General features: G+C 40.4%; 1 protein-coding gene across 3 annotated transcripts; it reads right to left on the bottom strand.

Annotated features, from left to right (window-relative positions):
* Positions 1 to 19: 19 nt before the first annotated feature.
* On the bottom strand, positions 20 to 18103 carry ska2 (spindle and kinetochore associated complex subunit 2). Of its 3 annotated transcripts, none has more exons than XM_067607183.1 (7): positions 17982 to 18103; positions 14200 to 14292; positions 13517 to 13693; positions 9008 to 9082; positions 3320 to 3362; positions 2897 to 3026; positions 20 to 1052 (listed from the first exon to the last, which is right to left on the bottom strand). In XM_067607183.1, exons 1-7 carry the CDS (start codon positions 18012 to 18014, stop codon positions 926 to 928), a joined length of 678 nt encoding a protein of 225 aa, XP_067463284.1. In that variant the 5' UTR covers positions 18015 to 18103; the 3' UTR covers positions 20 to 925. The 3 variants fall into 3 exon arrangements, with proteins under 3 accessions (XP_067463284.1, XP_067463283.1, XP_067463285.1); XM_067607182.1 differs by lacking the exon at positions 17982 to 18103 and adding an exon at positions 15043 to 15105; XM_067607184.1 differs by lacking the exons at positions 9008 to 9082; positions 17982 to 18103 and adding an exon at positions 15043 to 15114.
* Positions 18104 to 19671: the final 1568 nt, after the last annotated feature.

Genomic DNA, 19671 nt, shown 5'->3' with positions numbered 1-19671 from the left:
AATGAGGACAAATGAAACATTGTATACAAAAGTGTTTATTTTACTTTGTGCTGTATAAAGATATGAGGATAAAAGTGATATACAAAGACACCAATCGATTTTAAAACAATGCCATCCCTCCACCAAAACGGCCTTTGTTTTCTGTGACAGATCTCCTCTCCTCAAAGGAACATAAATCTGAATGATAAATCCCCCCACAGCAAGAACATTCTGAATTTCATACTACACACCTGAACCCTCACAACATGAACTCTCACATTTGTCCATAGATGTGAAGGTGAATATGAATGTTAGAGACCATGCTAGCCAAATTAATGGCATTAAAGGCGGGCTCTTCTTGACTTTGTACTGAACTCCTTTGAGAAATTTACAGTGTAGCACAAAGCCAAGAGGTTGTGTTGAGCAGCACAACAAGCTAGTGAAGCTGTAAACGGAGGCACATGTCCACACATGTTCAGTGGTGTCTGCGGTGCAAGGAAACTCACTACGGAGGGTTACTATCTTATCGCTGTTTTTACTCTTTGGAGCTGTTTCTAAACAAACTACCATCAGGGTGAAGGGACATGTCACCCAGTGCAGCGGTGTGGCTCATTTATGTGTTTTTATTAGTTTTTGGACAGAGGAATAAAATATATCAGACTTTGGTTACACACACAATACTTGTTCATTTGATCAGTTCATTGTTGGTTCGGTTCCAAACATGAGATCTGACGACAATGAGAAAAATATAGAAAATTGCCAGTCTTATCCCTTAATACTAATACACCCTTTGATTGATATCAATTAGTCTGTTGTATAATACAGGAGTATCTGTATCACTCACATGCAACACTAGGTGCTTGATCCTTCAGTGAGCTCACCCTTTATAGTCCAGCTGCCAAATCCAGCACACACACTATCCACAGTCTCCAGTTGTTGATCCATCTTACATCACAAGGTGAAAGTGGCCTTTCCTGTCAGGCTCAACTACAGAGAGGTGCTGCAGGACCATCAGCTTGGCATCAGTCACCTTCATTTTCATCTGCTTCATTTTCTGCACACTGAGGGAGCCACTGCAGGACATCAGGAGACAGGAAGGCACTGTTACACAGAACTTTACTGTAATATAATCTAATAACAGATTTCAATTCAAGTATTTTAAATAGAACGATACAGTGTTGCATTACACACAGATAGCAAGTTTTCAGACAGACTCTACTGAGCAAATCTGTTTAGTAAAGAACAGTTTAACTGAAGCATCAGTTTTGTCAACAGATTTGTGTGTTCATCTCCTTAAAACTAATACAGTTGAAGAATCGGTGAGGACATGAGCAGCGCTACTAAGAGGGAAAGGGGTCATGTAAGTATTATACTTGTCTATTTTTTGTGTTAATCAATGATGAGAGCCACATGTAATACCATAGTGAATGTGCTATGGGACAATGATGGATATCCATCTTCCCCAAGTAGCTAAAACCTGTCCAGCAAACAATGCTGAGTCATGTTCAGTCTGATTTGAGTTTTGTTGTTCGGCTCAGATTCAGTTGTCTCTGTTTTGAGATGTTTCAGCATTTCTTTAAGCTGTTTTTTGTCTCAAATCTTTACATCACTGCTCTGATTTTTATGACTGCTGAGCTCACAACTGCTGAGTTGTGTTACCATGACAACAGGCAACCGTGAGTTGTCATGTCTTTAGCTGCAGGATAACTGCATAGAGTTTTTAATAGGTAAGAGCTCAACAGTTTTGGTATGTTTGGAAGCATTGACTCATAAAACGCACTTAATGTAAATGTTTCCCCCTTTTTTTAAAATATGGAAACATTTAAATTGCATGTGAAAATGCACCATAACCAAACCACTAGTCTACTCAACTGCGACTTATGATGTTTCTGAGTACAATGTTACAAGGGCTGTCAGTCTGTTGTCCTATCATAGAGAAGAGATGAGTCTGTCAGTTCTCTGTCACAGTGCACTGTTAAAGCTTTACAATACAATACTGTACAATAACTGATTTAAGAAATAACAGTAGTTATGTATTTTTAAGCATGTGCAGTGCTGTGCAGGTGAATTTATCTTCTGTCAATGAGGCATATCATTCACCAAGACATGTAGCAGGATGTGGTTTTATGTAGTATGTAGTACTTTCATATTGTTTTGTTTTATGCAATTATTTTGTGTGGATTTGGTCTGTGATTGTTAGCGACTGGGGTGTGATGTGGTAATGAACTGTGCAGTGTTGGCTATGCTACCACAGAAAGATGTGAAAAAAATAAGCCTAAATTTCTCAGTAAGTGTTGAGATCTTTTTTTGTCTTTATGAATCAGCAGGCTGTTATTAGGAGGTGGCCCATTGCCTCTCTCTCTCTTAAGGCTGTCCATGGTTCTAAAACACTCATCATCACAGGTGTATCGCTTCAGCTAACCAGCTTACCTCTGAAGTTGAAATAAATGTATGAATTTGTTTTTAATCAAAGGTGAACGCATCTGCTACCATGTTGTGATGCATGTGTGCATGTCTATAAGTTCATGTAGTGATAGCATTGCACTCCTTAACATAAAGTTATATATTCTTACATCACCTATATGTTTGATGTTATGTTTGCTATATATGCATTTGTAATGTAACAAAGTCCACCTCATTAGGACTGGACAAGTCGCAAACCAGGTTAAAAATCTTGCAAATCCTTGATTTATGAAAGACCAGCAGAAAAACTGCTTTCTGAAAAACAGCAGCTTCTCTCTGTCACTCCTCTATTAAGATACGTGAGAGGAACAAACCTTTGAACACTTTATTATCAGTGCTCTCAGATAGAATGATGTTCTCTTAGAATGAGCCAATTTATTCTGATCAATGTGTTTACATGTTTTACTCTTCAGTAACCTCTCTTCCACCACACTCAATGCAGATGCTCTCACACCTGTTGTTTTTGCTGAAATGCTGCTGCAGCTGCTGGTAGAAGACATTGAGGTCAGCCAGTTTGATGTTGGAGCGTATGCTGAGAGGAACCATCTCCAACATAGCTTCACTCAGCTCCTCATATTCACAGCCTGTGGACACAAGGATAGAGAGTTCAGTCTGAAAGTTCAACTCAGTCAACAGATGGAGGAATATGTAAAACTGCATAAGTACACTACAATTTATTTGACAGTGGAAAACAATGTGCCATTATATGTCGATCTGACCTCCAGTTCATGGAAAGCTCTTTAATATACATTAGAATGGCAGGAAAAATGATAAGTGAAATATTTAAGCATGGACTAGACATTGTCATCTCTAAATCTGTGCTACTAGGATATGAGTATTCAGAGCAGAGTAGAAGACTTGAAGGTAACAGACTTACTTATTGGCTGCTGTTGGCCAGATGTTTCTACAGAGGGAGGCACCTGGAAGAAAACATTGACTAAGTTCAGTTCAGGCTGCAATCACCAGTGTAATACCTGACCGTGGCAGGTAACTGAATACTCTCAAAATCCTGTTCCGAACAGAGCACTCTTGCTCACTTGAACGTTCCTTCAGTAAACACAGGTAAGTAAACACAGCATCTTTACAGACGAGGATGTGGATGTCAACCATAATTGTCATTCTGTATATAAAAGTCACATGACATCAACAGCATGAATGCATGCTAGAGTTTTTGCTTTCTTCATGGCTGCAAGTGGACTGATGGACTATATTTCAAACAAGTAAAATATCAAGTTAAACTTTTATTCATTGCAACTAGGTTTTAACAGAACTGTCAATCTCTGTTGTTCTGTTAATTTCTGTGAATCAAACTATAATATACTCCTGTGTGAAAATGTAGCTTAAGTTAGCATTGCTGGAGAGCAAAGGGAGTGCAGTGTTGAAATTGGTGAAATTTGGACACGCAATACATTAAATATTAAACTTTGAATACACGAGCAATCAACAAGCTTCTTCACTCTGTGCAAGGGCAGGACGGAGCATCAGGGCTCTGCCAACTTATTGCAGTACGTCAGAGAGACCAGAGACAAGGCATGACACAAGTCAGAGAAAAGTGCTCTAAAGAGAGAACTAGACAGCGGAAACAGCTTTTAATCAAGAATGGACACTCTGACCCCGTGTCTAGACAGAAAGCATAATGTTAGCAGGTGTTTAGCGGATCAGCAGCAAGTGACATAGGCATTTAGATACATTGTTGAGCATAGGTGTGCGTTTTGGAAGCACTTAAAGCCCAATACATAATGGACTGTAGTTAAGCATGTAAAATGGAGCAAATACTTCAATGGGCAGTTCAAAACCAGTTTGTCTCATATGCTTCAAGACCATGCCAGGCAATGCACAAATCTTTTAGAGCAAAGATAGCATGTGCAGCATATTTAGCAGATCAGCAGCCGCAGCAGTGTGTGAACCGTTTTGTCTACACAGGTACATGGTTGAGCGTAGGTCACCTGTGATTTGGAAGTGATCAGAGCCCAATACACAATGACTGTAGTTACGCATAAAACAAAGGAAATACTTTCCACAGGCAAAACCAGTTTGTCTCATATGCTCCAAGACTGCGGTAATTGTGAAGTGCCACTACAGACAAAGCGCAAATCTTTGGAGCAAATATACTCACTCAAATCCGACCTGAAGGCACAGAAAATAGGAACGATCTAAGAGCCCAATATGATCAATCCACTTTATTTTAGGATGCACATTATTTTGTTTTTAAATGCAACCCTTATTGTTCTCGAAATGAGAAAAGAACATGCATTTACTATTAGAGTAGTTATTTATATCATTTGTGTATAACAGAATGTTTCTTTCATGTTGTTGGTGTATATACACCAATTCACCTCACATCAACTGTATTAATTTTTCTAAGCAATTTTGGCACAGTTTTCGCCATTTGCAGGTGTTGTATTTTAACAAACTCCTCCCAGAGATTTAACCTGACCGACAAATTTGTCAAGTGTCATCAACATCTTGAGTTTTCGTTGAACACACTTGACATGGCGATGTGTCGAATTTCAATTTTGCCATGAAACAGGAAGTTGTAACTCGAAAGTACATCATCCAATCGGCACCAGATTTCTGAGGCTTGATGAGGGTCCTCACCTGAACACATTTACATGTCAATATTGGGTCATAATGCCACCTACTGACAACAGGAAGTCAGCCTTATAGGACAAACATCATGGAATTTACATGGTGTGGACTACACATAATGTATCGCAACATGTTGTATAATTACTGTTTGTTCTCTAGCGCCACATAGTGGACACAGGAAGTGATATTCAAGTCGAGCCCGGTCCTGAACACATTTGCATGCCCTCACCAAAAGTCCTTCGAATGCAGCGCACCCCAACATGCACAAAGGTGCGAGGGCCCGATCATCGCTGCTTGCAGCTTTAATTAGGGCCCAAGCACCTAGCAGTGTGAAGGCTTTTATTTTTATTATCATTATTATTATTATTATCATTATTATTGTTGTTGTTATATTATTAAGGCCCGAGCACCGAATGGTGCGAAGGCCCGATTGTAACAGTAACTATTACTATCGAAACTGAAGGAATTCTTCCTCTCCACTCTAAAACGCATTTTTAAGGGGCTAAATGTGCTCGAAAACTTGGCACATGTCAGAAGTCGGGGAAAATTGTATCTTTTATAGTGATTGGGCTTCGGTGTGGCCAGCGGGCTCCATAGAGCCCCCAAACACAGATCCATTTTAGAAAAAGTTTCTTTGATGTTCATGTTCATGGGATCATTGCTCTCATCATTATACCAAGAAACTTTGTGGGGGGGACTTTTTTCACCCAACAGGAAGTTGGCCGTTTTGGATTTGGATTTGTCAATTTTCATTTTAGAAACAGAGTTGAGACCTTTAGGACGCACAAAAGTCACAAAACTTTGCACACTTGTTCGAATTAATAAGTAGTTTGATTTGATATGATATGACAAATGGGCTTGGGTGTGGCACGGCAGCTCTATAGCACCCCCTAATTACTTTTGGCATTTTTGAGGCACTAGGAATGCTCACAAAAACTCATTAAACTTTACACATTCATCAGAAGTGGCAAAACATGATATTCAATATGGGTTTTTGGCTTGGGTGTTCCAAAATGGCTCAAGGACGCCCCCTAGAAAATTTCAAATTAAAAGCCCCCACCTTTAAATTTGATGTAGATGAATGAAATTTAGTAGGCCCATGTATCATGTCCAGATGCACAAAAAAGCCTCCTGGAGCAATAAACTAAGTCCAACAGGAAGTCAGCCGTTTTACATATATTGTGCAATTATTGCACAGTTTTTGCCATTTTCAGGCCTTGTATTTTAAGGAACGCCTCCTAGAGATTTAACCCTAGTGACTTCAGAGTTGGTCAGTGTCATCTGAAGACCTTTGCAATTAAAAGTTATCAAAATCTTGAGTTTTCATCCAACACCCTTGATGCAGCGATGCGGCAAACTTTGATGTTTTGCCATGAAACAGGAAGTTTTTGTAACTCCACTAGATTTTGTCCAATCTGCCCCAAATTTCTCATGCTTTATAAGAGTCCAAGCACAAATACATCTACATGTGAATATTGAGTCACAGTCATAGTGCCACCTACTGACAACAGGAAGTTCCAGATTCTGTACTTTTACAAGCTCTGACTTGGAGGTTGACCAGATCCATGTCAAATTTGGTCAGAAAAGCCTTAAGACCTTGACAATTCAATATTGTGAATCTTGTGAGTTGTCATGGAATACTGTTGCCGTGGTGGCACGGCAAATTTTGATGTTTTGACATGAAAATACAAACTGTTGTAACTCGACTCCTCATCATCAGATCTTCCCCAAATTCAACATGCTTGAAAAGAGTCCCGGTCTGAGGACATGTATAGGCCAATATCAAACCAGCGCCACCTACTGGCAACAGGAAATCATAAGCCCCATTCTTCTAGTAACTACTCCTATCAGCTTAACCAGATCCACCTCAAATTTAAGTTGTAAGACCTTGATGATGCTAAATACTGAAGCTTTTGAGTTTTCATCAAGAGCTGTTGCCATGGCGATGCATTGTTTGCCATGAAACAGGAAGCTGTTTTTGAGGGGCTAGAGATGCTTGAAAACTCACAAAACTTGCACATGTGTCAGAAGTAGGGAAACATAATATATGATATGGGTCTTGGGGATGGCCGTGGCAAAATGGCTCGAGCGTGTCCCCTAGAATATTTAATATTTATTATAAGTCCCCACCTTTAAATTTGACGTAGGTGAACAAAATATTGCAGGCACATGTATCATGTCCGAACGCACAAAAAAAAGCCATACTGAGTCCAACAGGACGGGAGCCGTTTTGAATTATTTTTGCAATTTTCGCTGTTTTTACTCCTCCTAGAGATTTGAACCAACTGACTTCAAATTTGGTGGGGTCATCTTGAGAGCTTTGCAATGAAATCTTATCAAAATCATGAGTTTTCATGGAACATCCTTGACGTGGCATGCCAGTCAATTTGTATATCTCACCATGAAACATGAAGTTGTTGCAACTCCACTAGACTGTCCAATCTGGCCCAAATGTCATATGCTTGATAAAAGTCCAGGCCTGAACACATCTACATATCAATATTAAGTCATAGTCATAGCACCACCAACTGACAACAGGAAGTCAGTGGCCATTTTGGAACAATGTTGCTTTGATTTTCATGAAATTCGGTGGGATCATTCTACCCAGAAATAATCTTAGAGAGTATTTTTTCACCAGACGGGAAGTCCGCCATTTTGGATTTCATGTGTAAATTTTCATTTTACAAGCACATGTTTGAGGCCTTTAGTTTGCTCAGAAACTGAAAATTTCCAAGTATGTTTGAACTAGTAAGTATTTCGATTTGATATCACAAATGGGTTTGAGGCTTGACACGTTGGCTCTATAGCGCCCCCTAAATACTTTCAGCATTTTTCATAACTGGAGAAAAGTTCTAAAGTAATTGGCCTCAATTTACATGAAATTTACATGGTGAGGTCTACATATAATATATAGCAATATGACATATAATCTGTGGGTGTTCTCTAGTGCCACGTAGTGGACACAGGAGGCGATAGTTATCTCCTACATACAATGTCCAATATTCATGAAAATGTAAATCCATGTCACTTGTCTTCTGGTAAATTTATTGCTGCATTAATATTTCACTTATGTAGTATTGTCTAAGAGCAACAGGAAGTGAGGTCTAATTGACACATACTTTATCAAATGTATACACAATTTCCAATATGTCATCTCCAGCGCCATGTACTGCACACAGGAAATAATATTTTAACCATTCACACAATGTCCAATAATCCTGAAAATTCAGAGCCGTGGTTGTTGCTACCTCAAACACACGCGAGGTGCAAGGGCCTGTTCATCATTCAGCTTCAATTATAAATTTCATTTATTCTTTTCTTTTTTCTAATATCTTCATAATGCTTATTTTGTGGGTTATAGATCTCTGTGTATTTTTGTATCTCCACAATGAATTTGGTGTCATCCATTGTTGATGAGAGGTCTGAAAAGGGCCCTCCCTTTTCAGGGGGGGTTAAAAAAAAAAGTTATATGATGGTAGATGCCATTGTGAGGGACAACCATAACACCAAGTATTATCTTGTACGCACAAACTATTTAGTAGGTGCCACTGTGGCGAACGACCACAATGCCCATGCCTGCATCTTGTGCATGTGTACTTTTTGGTGGAGGGGGTATGACACCATTGACAAGTGACCAAATGAAACGGACCATTACCTTGATTAAAATTATGGATTTCTCTGGGTTTGAAAATTTGGAAACATTTGGGATAATGTAAGCACACAACTCAACAAAATAACATGGGTCTAGTTGTTTTTAGACATTTTAATGTGTTATAGTTACATATTATAGCTTTAAACTCCAAGTAGTTTTATAGCTCCTGTGTAACAAGTGGTTTAGTTTTACTCCTACTTTCCTAATGTGACCTCCATTGAGCAGTCTCACTGGTCTCTGATCAGTTGTTCTATGCTATGCAATCAGAGCTTTGAAGTCTGTGTATATTAAAATAAATGTTTCTGGAAGCTGATTGGATCTTACCTCGGTTGTGGTCTGACTGACGGTGGAACCAAGGAGCTCTGCTGACTCCTGCTCTGACTCTGTCAGTGGCTGAACCTGCAGTATGTTTACAAGGACACAATCAACAGCTGCAATATCATTTTGTATAATGAAATGCCATGGCATGTAGTTTTCCGTGATGTCAGTGGCATTTCTAGTACATTTACACCAACGCATCCAGCTGTTCTTTCTGAAACAAAGCCATCATTTCAGTATGTAATGGTTCAGAAGCCAAGACAGGTTATCTTAAGAAATAAAATAAGATGTAGGACAATGTGCCTTTTTACCAACAGAGTTAAAAACTTTAAATTTGTAGTACCATTATGTTATGGTGTAATACAACAAACCACATAATATGCAATGAGTAAACTCTTACACAACAGATTTGTGTTCACATTAAAAAGAAAAAATGTATATATCATAGATACATGTCTTAAACACATTTTACTGTGTAAATCCATGAGTGTTACTATAAGTATGTTATATAGTGTGGCCACTAGGGACACTAGAGGACCATTAAAAGAGATGGGGAGATGGTAGATGTGGATTAGGCTGTATTCCATTCAGTGTAATGCACAGTGGCTGAATAAACATTGCTGAAATATTCCATTTGTTGTCAAACTCAAATGATTGATAGATAGATTATACAACAGTTTTTCTTCAGTGTAGTGGCACAGGTTGTGTAGTTACCTAGAAAAGAATAAGCAACAGAGTGCAGAGGCAGAATACCAGGGCCTTGTATTTTCATTCGAACATTCAAACTTTCCAATGTTCTAAAGAACCTTACTGAGCGTAAAAACTTTCTTTGCTGAGTGCAAGTGTAGCAGTGGTGTACTCTCTCTTGCATTGTGTTAAGGACGACATGCACACTGTCACTTTTTGGCTCTGATCTAGATTTATTCTGGTATGGTAACAAACAGTGGCATTAACTCTCCACAGCCAATTCTCACAGCAGCAGTTGCAGAAAATATACACATGGGCAACAAGCACAGCACACTGGTGGCTGAATGTTTACATACAGCAAAATAAAATGATAATAATAAAAAGGTTGTGGTGGTCTTCAGAGGCCGCAGCATTTCTTAATTGACATGCTGTAGCCTGTACTGTACATTTACTGCCAGACTGACAACTTACTGCTAACCTTTTCCCCCACTTCGCTCGCATTCGCTGTCACTTCTTTGCTACTCACTCTCTCACTCAACCACTCACTCGCTATGCACTGCCCTATTTCTTAAAGGGAGTACTATTCCTGAATGAATGGGTATTTGGTGCTATTTTTGGCATTTAAAAAATATTCTTTGGCCTGGTGGGGTTCTCGTCGGCCTGGCAGCCCACCGGGCCTGTACAATTGTAGGGGAAACACTCAACACCCATAGGAAAACATGCCCATCTACATTATAAACCACTAAAATATTGCAACATCGCAACGGTACAATCACACCACCTGAACCTATACATCATCACAAGTCACATACAGGTATCCATATTCTGAGAAAAAAAGAAAAAAAACCAAATCCCCCACAAAACAGAATGGTCTTGGTCTGTTGCACAGTTCTTGAGTCTGAAGGTATGAAATGTCTCATGTTTCTCCACCACAGTGTAGAGGTGGCTCTCCCAGCAATCAGCCAGCTTCCTCAGACCTTACTCCCCTTTGTTAGCCAAAAGGACTGTCCCCAATATCCACAGGTGCACCTTTTAACTTGCAGTTGTAAAGGTCAACTTGCCTCTCCTGCTGCTTTGTTGATGAGATTTGGGCGATCCTAATAGGGTCTGCCAAGTCATGCCTGAGAAACTGTAAATAGGTGTCATAATTCACCACATGATCATCCAAAAGCACAGACCCAAACATCAAGTCCACAGGCAACCTGGAGGTTCTGCCGAACATTAGTTGAAAAGAAGCAGCCTGTGGCATGCAGCTGAGGCCATCTGTGCTTGGCTCTAAGTGGAAGGGCGCTGATCATATTTCCAAGGGTGCCTTTCAACCACTCCATTGTCTATGGGATGGTAAGGACTTGTATATTTCTCAACACCAGTGAGCTGGAGCATCTCTGCAGTCAGACTGCATGAAAAGTCTGCACCCTGATCTAAGTGCACCCGCTCAGGAAAGCCATAGACACAAAATAAATTGTTCCAGAGCTGCTGAGTGACAGCCTTAGCTGACTGGTTGGGACAGAAATAGGCCTGAGCCAGCTTTGAGAAATGGTCACTACAAGTACGTTGAGGAACTTGGAGGACCAAAAGTCAATGCACTCAAGAGGTCTTAACACTCTCAAGAGGCGCCCTGGCCTCAGTTTCAGAGGACTTACTGAACACACAACGATGACAGCACTGAACATACTCCTTGACATCCCCTTCCATCTCAAGCCAACAGAACCGCCATCTGGTCAGGTAGAATGTCCGTCTCTGCCCTTGGTGACATGCCTCATCGTGGACACCCTTGAGAACCTTCTCCTTTTAACACAGGGGGCACAACATACTGGTAAGTTTTTTTCTTTGTCACCACATCCTTAGAAGAGTGATACAGCACACCTGTGTTTATGGTGAGCTTGTCCCAGTGTCGGAGGAGCCGCAACAACAGGTTCATGTGGACATTCTTGTCTTGACTGCCTCCTCTGCTTTTCCACATAGTGAAGCACCCAACTCAAACAGGGATCAGCACGCTGTTTAGCCATAAGCTTTTCTCTAGGCAGAGGGCAGAAATCAGACAACTCAGGTGGTTGAATGGACTGAATGAGCTGAGGAAAGCATGGGGAGGCAGGTATTCCTGGTCCAAATATTGTTCCAGCACAGCAGACATTGCCTGAGAGGAGATAGTGTGGTATTGAGGCACCGCCACCTCGTCATTTTAGGCCAAGGACATGGTCAAGGGATGGTGCACCTACAGCCGGCCAAAAGGATCACAGGACAGACGGAAAGCATCCTGTACACAATCAAGGTCCAAACCATTCGCTTCTTCCAAGAGCGCACCATAAGGGACTCTTGTGAGGTGATGAAGCAAACTTGGCTGCACAAATGGCTCAGAGCTGAGGGCATCTACTACCACATTTTTAGGGCTGGGAATGTTCCTGATTTCAAAGTCATATGTCAGTCATAGTCAGTTTCAGCTTCCTGAAACCTTTGCTGCATTCTGGAGTCCAGTCAGAGGAGGAGAGCTTTCTAGACTCCATTGAGCCCCTTTTCCCCTAGGCATGCCGTGGCCTCTTCACACTGGATGTCAGTTAAAACAAAGGTTTGCTGATACAGGAGTATCCCTCAAAGAACTGTTGACAGAACCGAACCCTTCCAAGGAAGGATCTAATCTTGGGAGGAGAGGGGATGTTGGTGCCTTCATCCATCAGATCTTTCTCAACCGGGTCAATAATGGCTTTGACTTTTTCAGAGTTGGTAGAAATGCCATCCTTCCTCACAATGTGCCCCAGAAACTTCACAGAGGGTCTCATGAAATGGCACTTTTTAGGAGCTAGCTTCAGGTTGTGTGCCTTTAACCTCTCAATCATCATCTCCAACCTCTGCAGTACCAGCTGTTCATTGGGGGCAAATACCAGGATGTCATCCAGGTAACCTAGGAGGCTTTAGAAGTTTTGATCACTGAAGATAGCCATCATCATCCTCATCAATTTGGCCCGGCTGTTGCACAGCCCCTGCGGGAGTCTGTTGTACTCGTATAGTCCAAAAGGAGAGGTGAATGCGGTGAACTTCTTGTCCTCCTCATGGACCTCCACAGTGTAGTACCCAGAGGTCAAGTCCATCATTGAGAAGAAAGCATTCCCTCCCAGAGCGACCAAGACTTCAGCCTGGTGAGGCAGGGGGTGCGTGTCCCTGACAGGGCGTGTGTTCAGCCAACAGAAATCTTTGCAGAGCCAGAGATCTCCAATCTTTTCCCAGATGAGGACAAGTGGTGAGGCGTACTCGCTAGTAGACTTCCTTATGATGTCACCTTCCTCCATTTCATTCAAACCACTCTTAACTTCTCATACTGCGACAAGGATAGACGGCAATATGGGAATCTGAAGGGCTTGCTGTCACTCAGCTGGATGTGGTGGACAAAGTCTTTGGCCTTTCAACAGTCCAAACTGTGATGGGAGAAGATGGGCTCATACTTGATCAACAGATCAACAAGTCACCTAGCGTCGCACTGCTAGGCCTGCTCACAGAGCTCTCCGAGTCAACAGTCAAGCTCTTCTCACTGCCTGCATCAGTCTGGTCAACAGTCCTGGTCACTGTACATTTCAAATCATCAGGTTGGTCATTCACATACAAGTACTCTGCGTCAAAGTCCTCCAGCCACCACGAATGGGAACACGTCAACAATCTTACAGTTGCGCCTCAGAGTCACTGGTTTAGTGGAGAGGTTAATGACTCTTACTGGGACCCATCCATCACCCCACAACGCCACAAAGGCTTTACAATGTGAAACACTTCCCCCAACTATCCCTACTGTATGCACACAAGGTGGTGTTTGTATAGTGAGTGTGCTCTTTCTGTGTGTACCTCCACATCAGTTGTCTGTTGGAAGTGTTGGATCAGCCCCATGACACTGATAAGGTTGTCTCTGATGGAATCCATGGACTCTTTCTGTGCAGCTGCAATCTCCCTCACCTGAGAGCACAATGTTGTGTGTTTGGCCTTGATGGCTCTCAGGTTCTCCAGCATCACCGCTGGGTTCTCCTGCAGGCACAGTGTCAACCATTAGCCTCATAGCCTGTACAAATTTAACATTAGAGCATCCAGCCTTAGTTGCTTTTTTGCACATTTCACTATGTATTGTTATTGGCCATGTATAGCAAGAGGAGTGTGGTGAAAAACCAAGGTCTGAACTAAAGATAAGGTAGAATATATGGGACTTCCTATATTGATAATCATGAAGATTATTAGAATTTAAATTTACACTACAAAATCATACAAAAATATATTATTATACACTAATTAAACTTCAAAACTGCTGGCAATTTGTTCTGTTTGCTCTGATGCGACAGGTATCACTCTGTACTCTCCGGTTTTGCGGGGGTGTCGGGCTAGAGGCACCCAGAACCCATCTCAACCCCCTCAACCCCACCCAAAAAAACCCTTTAAATCACTGTATTGTTTTGTGTATGTTGACATGTCTCAAATAATGTTTTTAGTTTTAGTTGTATGAAAATGTGAAATAACAGCTGTGGTACTTAAATTATTACCTCAGCGGGACATCCATTCTCTGCAGTGTTGTTGATGAAGTCCAGCTTCAGACGCCTCTCAATGTACTCTAGGTCTGCCTCTGATTTCTGGAACTGCAAAGACACTCAGCTTTAAGGTCTGATAGTAATAGTCATTAGTAAATTGACCCTGCTTCCCTCTGCTCATAAGTATGGCTAGGTTTTGTCTTAAATGTTTTAATACTAGTCACCTGAGTTTCAGTATCAATACCAAATCATATTATTTAACAAAAGAAGCCAAATATATAAATAGGGCTGCAACTAATGATTATTTTCATTATCGAATCTGTGGAATATTTTCCTGATTAATCAATTAGTTGTTCACAGAAAATGGTAAAAAAAATCAATCATTATTTCCCAAAATCTAAGATGCAACCTGAAATATCTTGTTTTGTCCGCTGCCCAAAGATGTTCAGTTTACTGTCATAGAGGACTAAAGAAACCAGAAGATATTCAGATTTAAGAAGCTGTAACCAAAGAATGTTTGCATTTTTTTCAATTATCAAAATAGTTGCTGATTATTTTTCTGTCACTTGACTAATGGATTAATAGTTGCAGCTCTATATCTACACAAGCAGCCATACAAGAATTCTGTCTGAATAAAATAGTCTAAAACTGCAAAAAAAATATTATTTAAATCAGTAAGTATCTGATCAAACAATCAGTAAACAAGATCTGACTACAATACTACAGACATGTTTTGGTATGTACCAAAAGAGTATAGAAGTTCAATACCTAGCCCTACTCATGAGTGCAGCTTACACACTGTCTATAAAACTAACTTTAAAGGAACTGGTATTTTTTTAGCAGAAAATTAAAGAGCACCATGAAATCTTTGCCATCTTTAATGAACATCTGTCCCATGTCTCCTGTTCTGACATGAAATAAAAAAGAACCTGTCAAAAAAGTTTAGTATTAAAATGCTGTACATCATTTCAAAATCAACAATAACACATAATACAACTGGTAAGATAGTGTATATATAGTGTCCATGGATAAAATGTGGTGCAGAGTGCAGAGCAAGGCTGACAGGTCCAACCATAGCCACTGGTTTGATAAGGCTGGTAGCACTGATTAGACTCTACAGAATGTTATTTCATAGAGTGAGATTAGCTGTTAAGCCAGGCTTACTTCATTAAATCAACCTTATTTTCAGGAAATTCTGTTCATGTTACCAGCCAGAGTAGGTTAGCAGCCAACACACAGCGATATCACTGTACACTAATTACTCTCAATTATTGGAAAACTGTTGAACCTCTCTAGGCATAATGCACTCTGACCCACCCCATACACCTTACCATTGTCCATCTATCTACTTGATTTGTTTCATTCTAGAAATGTAAAAGCAGTCGATGGAGCAGGTCCCTGCAGTTTTCAGATGCTTTGACAATACTATTGCACTGCTAGCTGTCTCATACAGTAGTGCAATGAAGTCAGAGCACCTGCCAACAGCTGAAGCTTCAAAGTGGAAACACTTCCTTCACTTGTAACTATTTCTGGCCAATGCCCTTTTAACATTGCACTGCTTCTCTGGCACGGCCATCAGTAGAACAATATAAAAAGGACACTGGACAGACAGCTTAGCTAAAGGCTGGACTTTCTCACGGCTCATTGAGCTGTAAATGTGAGAAAATACTTCATTGTGTCAAATGGAATGTGACTTGTTTTGGGTTAAATATATTTCAAATGTCAACCTGAACATCGCTTCAGTACGTATTCATTTTTTTATTATCTATGGATCATCCAGTCTGGTCCACCAGACATTCATGGTCCTTAAGAGGATGACCTGACTTTCGGGACTCCCCTGACTCATGCAACAATCAAACTTCTTGACAAGTTGGATGGAATGCTTTGAAATGTTGTACAGATATTCATGTCTCTCTCAGGATAAATTATTCACTTTGGTAATCCCTTCACTTTTCATCAGGTCAAAATGTCAATTTGTCCAATACTTTGGTTTATAATTAAATGCTCTAAAAAATAAGGACATTCCCTTCAGCCTCAGCTGTACTACAAATTAGAAAATGTTAGCATATTAATATGCAAAACTAAGATGAACATGGTAAAGGAGAGATATGCAATAAGGGATTAAATATGTGGATAATGACTAATATTTCAGACAGTCTCTTGTAAAAGGCATTCATGGTGTTTTACTCGGCTGTACATACAAAAAGTGCCAAAAATAGCTGTGTAACAAAAGAGAGCTAGAGAAAGATGTCCAAACCCTGGCTCCTTTCTCATCTCTGCCAACTGGCCAATAACTACAAAAGTAGGTATGAATGTTGGATTGTCAGTTTTGGAAAATTACAGAAATTGTCGAATACCACCCTAGTTAGGATGTTGTGTGTGTGTGGGGTTCTGAAGCTGTTCGGTCATGTGACAAGCAGCTCTGAAGGAGTATAGAGCCTAGAGCTGCTGGTGTGGCTGTACACTCTGTAGACTCAGTCTTACTCATCTAAGCATCAAAGTTCATTCTTGACCGGGAGAAAAGTACTTAAGCAATATCATAACTCCATCATAACTCCAGATTCACTTATTAGCTTTTTCCTGAGCTTTCAACTGCATCTCACAGTTGTACCAGCCTCTGCTGTACAGCCCCTGAGACAGGACCTGAAGACCAGAACCCCCCTCCCACCCCTGAGAAGATAAATGGAGTGGTGTGACAACTGTGGGAAACCCTACATCAGGGAAACAGCAAGGACCTAGACAAGAGACTGAATGAAAACAGTCAAAATCAGCTGTCTATGAGCCCGAGGAAATATTGCCTTTTAATTCTCAGGCAATATGTTTTTTTTTTAACGGTCTGCAAGGCACAGGAGCAGGTTGCCACTAAGCCACAATGCTCGCTGTTCTGTTTATTCAAATCCATTTATATCTGTTTTTTTATTTATTGTGTACTTGTTTAATGGGAGCTTGTTTATATTTGTATGTGTGTATTTGTGTGTGATGGCATGACTGAACACTGTGTACTGATAACACCTGAGCCAACTCCATTCACTAATGAAGATTGTGACATGCAGTTGGACATTCCAGAAAAAGCTCATCAGTGGACCTTTAGTTAGGACTATTTGGATAAACATTGGACAAACAGACATCTTTACAGGTTAAGACACACTTCATGTTGTCTATTCACTGCATTAAAAGTTCCCTTTAAATCAGTTTTTCTCTGCCTCCTATAAAACAATTACAGACCAGTATGGCATTATAGTAGGGTTGTGAAAAAATACGTTTGAAAATGAGTAAATGGTCGTTTTTTAGGAAAGGCTAATAATATTAGCTGTAACATCACCGAAAGATATTTGAGCTACACTGAAAATGACTGTCCTTTAATACCCTGATACGAGGGATTTTTCTACAAACAGCAAAAGCTTTGATTCCGATCCTGACGCTAAACTGTGGCCGGCTGTGTTGGCTGACTGCTGGCTGGTTATGATGCTACTTTACGGAACAGGAGCTGTGCACATGGTTAAATGGTGGTCCTGTTATCAAATGTTGAAGCCCACAGGAAGCCGTTTTAAAAAGAATATGTCTATACTGGCCTTAGGCTGGACGCGATAGCCGCTGTTCTAGTACTTAGCTGTTGGTTGAAGCGGTTTGCAATGTGTTGGTGTTTCAACGGAAACCGCTGAGGCACACAAAAAACTTTTACTGAGAAAGGCTGCATCCCGTGTGAATAACAGATCGATAATTAATAATCTGCTGATTGTGGTTCAACGAGGATAAGAGCAATTTCAGAAAATAAAATAGTTTTACACTGTTCTTACCATCGCCTCAAGCTTTTCAACTGTTGTCTCCATGTTGAATACTTTTCAGGCTGATGCAGGCTCTGTGATTGGCCAGCTGTCAGGAAAGCAGAAAACCGATTGGACAGTTGTGTGAGACGGGATCCTCTGTAGGTGCGCCATATTGCTGCGCCTGTCTCTCTCTGCGGAATGGCTGCATTTTTAAAAACTTTATTTACAAATCATATTCCATCACTAAAGCTAAAACACTTAACAAAGAAGTGTACAGTACAAGACTCTTCGTATTTCGGAGGGATTCCCAGCAAACAATTTTCCGGTCTTAAGCTGTGTTACGACTTGAGCAAAGAGTTGCGACAGCGAAGGGTCAAAAACACAGCGGGTCACATGCCTCATGTGGCCTCGAATAGTTCCAAAGTGATGATTCAGATCCATTGTTTTCCATAAGGAACATCAGAGTTTACTATCAAAAAACATTTAATGACTTGTACAGCCTTGTAAACTAATTTTGTGTTTTATATCAATGATTAATGTTATAAATTTATAAATATTTAATATTTGGATTAAATTAAATTATTATGACAGAATTAGATTAGAGTTAAACATTACCATATATGGATGGCTGTGGTTTAGGAGGAAGTCCACTAATCAGAGGATTGGTGGTTTGATCCCCAGCTCCTCCAGTCCACATGTCGGAGTGTCCCTGGGCAAGATAGGGGAGAACGGGGTAACATGAGCCACTTTTTACCTTTGATGATTTTACCACAAAATAAAAGTGTTTGTGTTTCAAATAATAGTTACTATATATACCTCAGGTTATTGTGTGCCCATGGAAATTAAAACAAGTAATCTAATTATTATGGTTTCAGAACCAGGACCCATCAAAAAAAGGAAGTCCTATGGCACATCTTCATTCAACGTCATTAATGCCATCAATTTAACAAAGGCAAAAACTCATACTTTTAAGTTAAACGATATGTTTGTATCTTATTGTTCAACATGTTACCTAAACATTTTTAGTAAAGATTAAACTGTGATCTTTGTGTGTTAGCTATAGAAAGAATGTGTGTGTAAATGTGCTTTTATGTATACAGATGGGTGACAAAGGAAAAACCGGTATAGGTCTGAATGCCTGACCCCTACAGTGAGGGGATCTGGTGGTTCTGTTATACTGTGGGGGGCATTTTGCTGGCATGGCTTGGGTCCTCTTGTCCCCTTAGAGTGAAGGGTCACTGCATATCAATACAAAGTTGTTCTGAATCATCACCTTTATCCTATGATGAAACATTTCTATCCTGATGAGAGTGGTCTCTTCCAGGATAACAATGTCCCAATTCACAGGGCACGAGGGGTCACTGAATGGTTTGATGAGTATGAAAATGATGTGAATCATATGCTATGGCCTTCACAGTCACCAGATCTCAACCCAGTTTTACACCTATGGGAGATTTTGGAGATTTTGGATATGTTAGACAGCGCTCTCTGCCACCATCATCAAAACACCAAATGAGGGAATATCTTTGGAAGAATGGTGTTCATCCCTCCAGTAGAGTTCAGAGGCTTTCAGAATCAATGCCAAGGTGCATTGAAGCTGTTGTGCTGGCACATGGTGGCCCAACACCTTAATAAGACACTTTATGTTGGTTTTTCTTTTAGTTTGTCACCCATCTGCATGCACTGCATGTCGTGTGTGTCTTAAACTTAACATTAGTCA

Source organism: Thunnus thynnus, chromosome 13 (genome assembly GCF_963924715.1).
Source record: "Thunnus thynnus chromosome 13, fThuThy2.1, whole genome shotgun sequence".
Classification (NCBI taxonomy): Eukaryota; Metazoa; Chordata; class Actinopteri; order Scombriformes; family Scombridae; genus Thunnus; species Thunnus thynnus.
This window is presented reverse-complemented; position numbering and strand designations above follow the sequence as displayed.

Excerpts from the sequence above, each read along its gene's own strand:
- ska2 (XM_067607182.1), bottom strand. The coding sequence starts at position 15,081 with ATGGGACAGATGTTCATTAAAGATGGCAAAGATTTCATG. Across the intron at positions 9,083-13,516 it reads AACAGACAACTGATGTGGAG|GTTCAGCCACTGACAGAGTC; the intron begins GTACACACAGAA and ends AACATACTGCAG. Across the intron at positions 3,027-3,319 it reads TGGCCAACAGCAGCCAATAA|GCTGTGAATATGAGGAGCTG; the intron begins GTAAGTCTGTTA and ends TTGTGTCCACAG.